Source organism: Mus caroli, unplaced genomic scaffold (assembly GCF_978045245.1).
Source record: "Mus caroli unplaced genomic scaffold, Mus_caroli_1 scaffold_10, whole genome shotgun sequence".
NCBI classification, from domain to species: domain Eukaryota; kingdom Metazoa; phylum Chordata; class Mammalia; order Rodentia; family Muridae; genus Mus; species Mus caroli.
Genome location: NW_028227265.1, coordinates 111,999,622 through 112,010,192, shown reverse-complemented (window position 1 = coordinate 112,010,192; position 10,571 = coordinate 111,999,622). Strand labels below are relative to the sequence as shown.

General features: G+C 41.4%; 1 protein-coding gene across 1 annotated transcript in view; it reads left to right on the top strand.

The window, feature by feature from the left end:
- Csmd1 (CUB and Sushi multiple domains 1) overlaps positions 1-10,571 on the top strand; it is a 1,626,901-nt gene that overhangs the window by 839,428 nt on the left and 776,902 nt on the right. Inside the window, exon 5 of the mRNA XM_085844142.1 lies at positions 1-77. This exon is cut by the window's left edge and continues 131 nt beyond it. Coding sequence (XP_085700268.1) covers positions 1-77 — 77 coding nt within the window. The remainder of the gene's footprint in view (positions 78-10,571) is intronic.

The window sequence follows — 10,571 nt, the reverse complement described above, 5'->3', positions numbered from 1 at the left end:
CTTGTTTTTACTGACTTCCAGCTGGAGGAAGGATACGACTTCTTAGAGATCAGCGGGACAGAAGCACCATCCATATGGTGAGTTTGGGTAATCATGTGAGCTCTTCGTAGTCTTTGCATCATCTTTTCAGGAGAAAGAGGATCTGCCAAGTGGTGTCAGTGGACAGTGAGTGGACAGCTTGAGTATGGTATTTTTTTTTCTCTTGACCCTTTGTTGTAACCTGTTCCAGTGTCTGAGATGTTTCTTTATTGGCAGTTGAAGTTAGAGAAAGTATCAATGCTTGAATTGTTTTCCTTTTCTCATATTACACTCAAATCTTCCCAGGAAGAACATAGGAGGAACCCTGGGCCTTGGGTCTCATCTAGAAATGATGCAGTTTGAGCAGATGCTTTTAGGCTTTTTCTCTTTTTACAAAATGGTCCTGCTCTATTTTGCCAGCAGGACCATGATTCATTCCTACCCCCTTGTGAAGAGGTGCACACAACTCCAGAACCATCTGTGAGACATATCTTAAACAGAGTTAGTGTGAACTCTAGCATGATGGGTGACAGGTCTGAGCAATTGGGGGGCAGGAATTGAGTGTATGACAGAGAGAAGTTTGAAGCACAGTCATGCTTGTGGCAGAGCTGCCTTCACTGTATCCACAGGTATAGTTCTAAAATGGAAAATTAAAAGAACAGATATAAGATAGCTTGATTCCACCTTCACATCTCTGGGCTACTTGTTGCTAGTTAGTTGGACTTACTATTGTTTTAATTATTTAAATGATTTTGGTATTTTAAAGTTGCTTCTATCCTTTAGTTTGGGTCTTGAGCCATGAGGTAATTTGAGAATCTGCAATCACAAGAACAACTGGTTATGTGTGTAGAACAGAAGAGTTAGTGGAAGAAGTGTTAAAATATTTCGATGGCTTTCAGTCTTAACTTGGATTCAGAGGTGAAGTAATGACAAGGCTAAATGTGTAAGCTGATAAAAGGAGATCCTCTTTACACCATTCCTTAACACCAAACTGAATCGTTCAGTTTTCCACAACTAGAAGCTCTGTGTTCACAAAAATCGGTACATACTTCCCTCTCTTGAGTTTTATTTCTCTTAAGTTAAATATTATTCCAATTACAGAAGTAAAAACAAAAACAGAACTTCATTAGGACACAGCTGTATGACTCCTGGGCACATACTCAAAGACTTTGCATCTTACTAGAATCATTTGCACATCCTTATTTACTACAGCTCTATCTGCAGGACAAAGGAAATGTAATCAACCTAAATGTCCACCAATAGATATTGTGTAGTTAAATAATAAATAATGGAAATGTGGCACATAAACTCAGCGGAATTTTATTCATCTGTAAAGAAAAATAAACCTTGCAGAATATGGATATGCCTGGAAAGAAATACATGAATTGAAGTGCCCCAGGTTTAGAAAAACATCCATATGCACATAAAATAGTGATTAGTGTGTTTGCGTGTGTGTGTGTGTGTGTGTGTGTGTGTGTGTGTGTGTGTGTGTGAATGCTGAAGTCAGGAGACTAGAAAGGGGGCCATGATGGGCATGAAGGCTTTAAAGGAAGATATTGTGAAGGTATTTGAATATGGGACAGACAGTAGAAAGGAAAATGTGGAGGGGAGACACGAAAGGATTCAAGGAGAGAGCTGGGGCAAGAATGGTGTGGGGATCAACCCAGACTAAGCACAAAAATGCCTTTGGGAAATGTGTCACTGTGTGCTGGTTTTAGCAAGCTCCACAACCACTGTCATGAACTGAACTGTGTTATTCACCTTGAATAGGACTCTGGCAACAGCCATTGTTCTTCAACCTCATGTATTTGTAGAATGCATATAAATCTCATGTTACTGAGAATCAAAGCTATGAACACCGATGCTGGCTGAAAACCCTGAGTCTCATTATCAGTCACTCTTTGACTTTCACCCGGCCCTAAGAAGCCATATTTAGATGCCTTTTAAGTTCATGAAACAAATTCAACATTCATGTGCCTAAATTCTGCCAATTATTACTGTAGAAGCAGGTGATTCAAACACTTCTAACTTTTTAACTGCATAAATATTTTACATGGAACTACTTTATAACTATATGAAATGTTTGAAAATGGAAAATATATCACTTCTTGGCCTTTTGGCAAAGATCAAGTGAAAATGGAAAATATTTGGTAAAGGAGTTGCAGAAATTACTTGGTTAACTTTAAATTTGTGAGAACCTGGATGTGTTGGGTATTGGGTGTTGGGTGTTGACTGACGGTGTTGCTGTAAGGTGTCAGAGTGGGGGAGATTGGAAGATGGGGATGAACTTTGTGTTTATAGAGTGTGGTGAAGGTTTTTGCCAAGCCAAATGGAGAGTGTAGGAGTTCAGGTGACAACATAAGTAACTAAAATAGAAAGAGCAGCCAAGGCAGGTTGCCAGGGAGATGATTGTGGCTCCAGAAAGGGGAGCAGCTCCTTCCTGTATGAGTGTCACAGAGAAAAAAAATCAATGCCTGCTCTGCTCAGGGGCCAAAGGACATCCTGTGGTCTGGTTTCTCCATTTCTTTACTCATCCTCCATGAATTTCTTCCATTCCTCACCCCTCTCTTCCCTTCCTCCACTCTTTATTGATTTCATTTGTAATTCATCATAGGGGAATTCTCTCTCCCTAACCCCTTCCCATCTTTCGTTCATCCCATTCATCTCCTCATTCCCTCAGCCTTTTATTCCCTCATCCTCCCATCTCCTCATCGCCTCATTACTTCATGTTCATCCCCTCATCCCCTCATGTCCATCCCCTCATCCTCTCATCCCCCTGTCCTTCCCTTCATCTCCTCATTCCTTCATATCCATCCCCTCATCTCCTCATTCCCTCACCCTCTCATCCCCTCATCCCGACATATTCATCTCCTCATCCCCTCATCCCCTCATGTCCACCCCCTCATCTCCTCATCTCCTCATCCCCTCATTCTCTCATCTTATCATCCCCTCATGTCCATCCCCTCATCCCCTCACCCCCTCACCCCCTCATCTTCTCATCTCCTTACCCTCAATCTCCCAATACCTTCATCCCCTCCCCTCCCCTCTCCTCCTCTCCCCTCCTCTTAGGCTCTTTATTCATTTTCTTATCCATCACAGGTGATTCTTCTCCCCTGTACTTTTCTTTTCCTCTCCTGTACCTCCCCTCTCTTCCTGTCCTTTGGCTTCCATTTCCCAGTGACTACCACAACTCATGAGAAACAAGAAACAGTAGGAAAAGTTGTTGGTCAGGAAGAAATTTCTCAGCTTTGGAGACAGCCCTAATTTTTGTTATTAGAATGGGGAAACTTCCTTCAGTTCTCTGAGATCGCCACAGACCCTTTTAAAGACAGTTATTAAAGAGACTTTGCTTCTGCAAGCTCCTAAACTATCCTGCCTATTGTCCTAGCCTGCCCCATGAATGGCCTTTGTAGACAGTGTGAAGTTGCATGATGATGATTGATGAGCCCCCACTTGTTGGAAATGCTAGAGCCCTAAAGAATGGTCTTCCCCTAATGGACTCTTAGCACCTTTGTCTGCTTTGTGAACAAGAAACTGGGACACGGGAAGGATAACAGGGAACTGGCACAAGCTCAGGGTCTAAGTCCACTAAACTCTGTGTCACTGTGTCCTGGTCTCCAGCTGCACAGCATTTGGAGAGCATCACTGTTCTGCCTTGGATTCACTTTTGCTCAGCTGTACAATCTCCTTGTGCCTTGCAGAGGATGCTGCAGTCGAGGACACAGGTCCACTGAAAATCCATGCACCACTGTATACTGCATGAGAAAGGACAGAGGGGCTTTCTTATTTATTTTACTTTGGTGACATTCAGTGCTTTTTGTAATTACAGAGGGAATTGTCTTGACGTGTCCATATGGAGTGTTACTTTAAATGGAACTCACATCAAGCCGTTAATCTTCAGATGAGGCTGAAAAGAAAAAAAGATGGTTTTCTTAAATAACCGTCAAGCCCACATGAACACACTTCAAATTTAAAATAGAATAATTGGGAACATGCTTTCAAGATTTATACAAATGTGTATTATCTGGCTTATCTTTTAAAAGACTATTATTTTACTATAATTTTAGTGACAGTCTCTGAAATGTTTAATGGCCCAAATTGGTATATTTAGAAGATTTATCCATTCCAGGATTGCAATAAAAGTAGGGAGAAGGGTGAACTTGGCCTCTTCTCCAAAACAAGGTTATGCCTCCGAGGCAAGAGGATGGTGCTAATGGCTATAAGTGGAGAGAGGGCACACATGTACAATTTTCCAATAATCTGTTTTTAAAGACAGGATGAACAAGCAAGGGCATAGTAAGAGGAAACTGCATGGAAAATAATTGAGAATAATAATGGGATTAGCTTTATTTTCATTACATTTCGAGTGAAATTACCAACTCTGCTATAATTTCTTTGCTCCAAGTTGCCATGGCTACAGTAGAGGCAGCCTCAACATAGTAATTCTCATTTGCCAAACTCTTATATGTATTAAATGTGGGGATTTAAACCTTACCACCTGTATGCATACTGGCCAAGGATGATTTATATCATCATCATTATCATCATCATCATTTTAGATTTTCATATAGTCAGGTAGTTTTCCTAGTGATGATTAAGAACATAGATACTGTTTCTAGTTGACTTGCAACAGGCTCTAGTAACTATGGTTTTTATTGTAATTTTTTAAAAACAGGCTGGAGAGATGGCTCAATGGTTAAGAGTGTTTGCTGCTTCTTACAGAGAACCCAGCTTCAAGTCTCAACACCTACATTCAGAGATCACAAACATCTATAACTTCAGTCCTAAGGGATCCAATGCCCTCTTCTTACATCTGTAGGCACCTGAACATGCATAGTACACCTACATGCTCATACACATAAGATAAATACATCTAATAAAAACTAAAATCTCAACAAACATTTTTAAATGCAGCAAAACCGTCTGATTTTTATCCTCTTTCAGGGATTTGATGGTGCAATCTGTGCCTCTTAAAACGCCAAGAATGAAAGCTGATGTCATCTCTAAGTTAGTCAGTTGTACTTTCTAACTTAAGACTTGAGGGTTGAAGGGTTCGAATTGTGTTTTCTTGTCAGGGGACTGGAGAGGGGACATGGGCTTTCTTCTTGTGTCAGGGAATGTATACAGCTGCACATGGCCTGTAAAGGAAGAGCAAGGACAAACATGCAGACTTTGCCCTCCCTCAGTCTGCCCAGGAAGAGTCCAGAAGCCTTAGGAGGTCGTCCTGGGCAAGACAGAAGTTGTTCTACTGGTCTCCAGTTCCTTGTATCATCCAGTCTTAGCCCTAGGTCACATTGCTACTCAAGAGTCTTGCTTCCCTGCACCTGGGTATGGTTACATGGCTACCTGCCTCCACATGGCCATTCCAGGATGGCCTGTATTTACAAAGTTAGCACAATCATTAGAGAGGGTCTAGATGAAGAATACCATAGAAGATGTGCAGAGGAAACCATGCAGTGTCCCTCCAGCAATCTTCTCTCCATTTGTGTGGGAGAACCTCCATGATCCAATTTGTTATTTTGTACTGTAGAAGCAAGGCTCAGTAAGGAGCTAACCAAAGACCCTCTCCTGCTCTGGCCTGGCTACGATTACCCTCCACAGAAAAACAACACACTGTATAAATGCACTTTATTTTGTTGCCATTAACCCAGCCCAATTTCATTATGAAATCAATATAATCAGTAGCTGGCTGAAGCCAAAATGAGACTTCAAAGACACTGGAGCAGCCCAGTGAGCTTCAAAGAACCCTTGAAGGGTCAATTAATGCCTACAATGTTTATCCAACATGTCACTTAATTGATACTTGACTTGGTGTATGTTTAATTTCTAATGAAGAAGGTTATGGAGCTCCAGTGAGCAGTAGATTTCCTGCAATGAGCTCTTCCCCTCACCTGCCCCAAACCCAGAGAGGTTTGCCTGCCTACAGTATCGAAACTGCTTAATTTGAATTCATTCTACAGAAACTTCAGGAGATAGCCCAGAGTGAATGCTGCCTGCTGCCTGCCTTCACCCTAGTGTCCTCTATTCGTTCCAGATTCCTTACTTTTCCTGTGGTTGTGACAAGATATCTGGCTAAAGAAACCTAAGAAACAAAGGTTTGCTTGACAGTACAGCTCCTGGTGGCAAAAAGGGCATTGCAGGAAGGGCACTTCTCCTTGCAGTGGGGGATGGGGAGGCCACTGATGGCAAAGAAGTCACAGTCAGGAAGTAGAGAGAGGGATATTAGTATTGTTCTCACCTTTTCATTGTTTCATTCACTCAGAGACAGCATGGAGTGGTGTTTTCCATATTCAGGGTAGCTCTCCCTTCCTGGCAGAGACTTGATGAACCAGGGTCAGGGGATACCCAGTATACTCCTCTGAGAAGTCACCCTTTCAGAAAAGAATAGGAGCCAGGGGTGAGGGGAAGTTCCAGAATTGGGGATAGCATTTTCTATATTAATTAATTAATTAATTAATTAATCAATCAACCAACCAATCAATCAATCAATCTCTCAAAAAGACCTGGAGGAAGATACTCCCAAGGGTGTATCTTTTAGCTTGTTCTAAATTCCATCCAGCTAATGATCGTATGTAACTGCCCCATAACATCTCACAACCTCACGGTTATTACCCAAACCAAATCATTTGGTTTGCATTTATGGCTGCTAGTGAATGGGCACACAGTATTTTGAATTTTCTAGTTGTTCTATTAAGCCTATTTTCTTTGGGCAGGGGACATTCATCTAGGGACATGCATGAGATTCAGTTATATTTGTTGGGACTCTCCCCAGTCTACCTAAATTATACTCTTTGTTCTACAACCTTGACCTATCTTGTCTTAGCAATTTGACCCCATCAGGCAATTTGGGAAAGTGGGGCATTATAGAGGGTTTTTAGGAGCACAAATAGCAATGATCCTGTTCCCAGCCCCAAGTGAAAATGTGATTGTTTTTATTTTATATTGCACTTCAAATTTTAATTCAAGCCTGGTCAAGACGGTGTACACTTGTAGTACAGCACATGTGTTCTGAGACAGGTGAATCACTAGTTTACAGCCAGGCTTGGCTAACTAGTAAATTTGTGGCCAGCCTGAAGCACATAGAGAATTTCCTGCAAAAGATCCAAAGGAGAAATTTTTGAATGCGAAAATTTTAATCTACAAACATGTTAAACAGTGTATATACATTTTTATGGAAGTAAGCAAAATAAATATTATAGATATGAACACATATTTATGAATACACACACACACATGCACACGCACACGCACACACACATCAAAACACATGTTTCAGTACTCATGCCTCTCTCTCTTCCATATGTTATCTTATCCAGGACACAAACAACAAAACAAGCACAGTTAAGTTGATGCTGTTGAGCCAATTTACCTTCTGGGACTGTATGTCCCTGCCAGGGAAGTTCTACCAGTCATGGGATCTGTGGTGTGCTTTTCTATGAAGATTCACCTAAGGGACATAGGGCTACAACATTTTCAAAATTAGGAACAGAACAGGATAAGAGAGAAAAAGTGTGGGCAGATCCATCTGTGTGGTCAGTTATTCCACAATATCTGAATACCACTCCACCCCAAAAGTTCTCATTAAATTCTATTCTGTATTATCTTAAATGGTTTCACAAGAAAGTCACATACACAATTACACACAAGTAAACAAGTATGCACACTTCACACACATACAATCATGTGTATAAGCACACATATAAATACACACACATACGTTATGTTACATGTATGCATGTGGATGGATGAGTGTATAATACAGACACTGAACCATTCGTCAGTAAATCATTATGTCACTGAGGAAACAAAGCTTAAGTGTTTTCAACTCAGATGTCTAGGTACAGCTTTCCTTATTTTAACTAAGAAAGCAAAATGTACTTAGCAAGAGTGTTTCCTTGTTGTACTTAGTGCTGGGTTCAAAATAACTTAGTTACTATTTAATGTCATATGGCACCCAGGAGACATGCATGCCTCTTTGTTCAGTCTTATCAGCTCAAAACCAAAACACCCAGTGCTTTGGAAGCTAAAACTCTGCATAGCAAATAGCAAACTCTATTCAGCCAGAGTTTGAGTTTTCTCTTTGCAGTGGGTTGGAATGTCAGTGAATGGGGCCCCTGGGTGATACTTCAGTGGAGACACTAGGGGGCATGATTTGATGTCACACTTCCCTCTGTTATCATGAGGTGGTTCCATGCTCAGCTCATGTTGTACAGTTCTCTCTGATCCTTTCCTGCCCCAATAGCTCTGTGGCCTAAAGCTGTAGCTGACTCTCCTGTTAGACTGTACCAAGGTTCCTCAAGAAGCATCCAACCACAGCCGTGGCTCTAATCATGGAGCTTGCCATGAATATACTCCATGTGACCCCAGACAGGCACAACATGGGCTGTGGATCACCCTGTATTGTGAGAAGTATGTGATGGAAGGAAATAGAAGAGATGTTAAGAATCTAAAGTATCTTCCCATCACCTGTGTGCATCATGGGCATCATTCTCCACATCCCACATGTCATCTCTGGATGGCTTACCATCTGTGCAGGTAAATCCCATATGGCAAGAAGATTTGAGTACTTGAAACTAGAGTTTCAAGGGAAATGACCTAGAAGATCTGGACTAGGTGTCCATTCCCACAATTCATCATACTGTGGTGTTTTAGTACACTAACTCTTCAAGCCCTGGTCTTGCAAAATGGATTTTACAATATCAGTCTGGGGTCATCATGAAGAAGAGCAAGAAGGGCTGGTGATATCACTGCATATTTGATGGCTAAGGGGGCCACAAAATAAAGGGTCTGACTTCCTGTGACTTTATCTGTTTCTTCTTCCCTTTATTTTTCTCAGTCATCCACTCCTTCCTGGTTCCCCTTCCTCATGCTCGGTCTCCTAGACCTTCTTCCATGCTATAGTACCCTCACTAGTTTGGATACACTGAGATGCATATAATAAATGTGGTCTGTCTCAGCAATACTCCTAGGTACACGACACTTCTGAATTGATCTCCCTGTTATAGAGAGTGTATGGAAACCTTTTGTTTAGCAAATTACTTGTTCTTTAGGAGAATGGGGTCCTAATAGTAATACCACGTTCTGACCCATGAGCAGAGGATGGCTCAAAGGGCTAACCAGGTATGAGCCCACTTGACCCCACTTTCCAGACAGAAAAGCTAAAAGTTAGAAATACCACATAAATAACCTAGCTTACATGACCATGAGATCAGGCCAGGGTTAACATGAGCCAGTGTAACTTAGGGATCAGCATAGTCATTAAGAGTCCTGTTTTATAAAAGACAGCTCCATGGGTAAGGAAGATGGGTCTTCATTTAAGGGACCATCTTCATTCTGAGTTATTAAAAGTGGGAATAAATCATTCCCCACAGTGAATGGGGTATGGTATGATTGCAAGTGAGAACTTAGGAGACAATTCAAGAGACTAGCAGATGGAACGTTTTGGAAACAGGGTTAAATACACATGTACCAAGATTGTATAGTGCTTGAGTGAAGAGGAGTAACATGGCTTTGATACGAAGAAAATTCAGTCAGTTTCTTATGGGGGAGCAGAGATTAGCCATGGGTTTAAATGATAAAACAAATACAGAGTCCTTAAGTACAAAGGATACAAAGAAACTGTCAGCAGGAAGGCAGGACCACTTGTTGGGTGTTTCTTTCCCAAATACTTTAGATGAGGAGTAACATGATATTATCACCAAGTCACAGGAGATAAGAGCTGCTTAGTGTTGTTATAATACATCAGCATACAGCCCTGCACTAAACCTGACATTCTGGAACTCCCACTGCATCTTGCTGACACATACTTATTAAAGTGTACAAAGGTAACCATCATATATACCTGTGGGCAATGCAAGAGCACAGTTGCCCCCATGAGTCAGTCCCTGATTGTGTCAACAGTCCTATTACCATGCACAGCCCATGTGATGATTGAGAGGATGGTCAGTCTCAGTTAAAGTACCCTGTGCAGCCCTGCCCAAAGTATCAGAAAACAGAATAGTAATCAAATAGGAAACATATGTTATCCTCGAGAGCCATTCGTTGAAAGTAGTGACAATATTCTTTCTCATGGAGAGTTTAAAATACCAAGGAGGTGCTTTCTCTGGTTTTGATATTTGAACTCTGGTGGTACAAACTGTGTTTGGGGGCTACAATATTGAAGACAACCCATCTTTTGTAAGGAAACCTTTCTGTACAGTAGGTTTGTCTGTCCCTTCCAGGAACATGAGTACCTCTGGCCAGATAGCAGAATGTTGCAAGCTAGGTAACATAAAGAATAAACATGTTACTCAGTTTTGGAGGTTGTAAATCCAAGATCACATAGCTACTGGTTCACTCAGAGCCTCTACTCCTGGTACAGATTCTGAGCCTTCTCATGGACCCTCCTACCCTCCCACCCCCACTCCCTGCTATGAGAGCAATCCCATACCACACATTACACTATGTGAATTAAATACAGATTTGCTGACTGTAAATTTCTCTGTGTAGCCTCTGCAGCCTCTCCAAAACCTTTGGCATCACTCATTATTCACTCTCTCAGACCCTGTAACAAT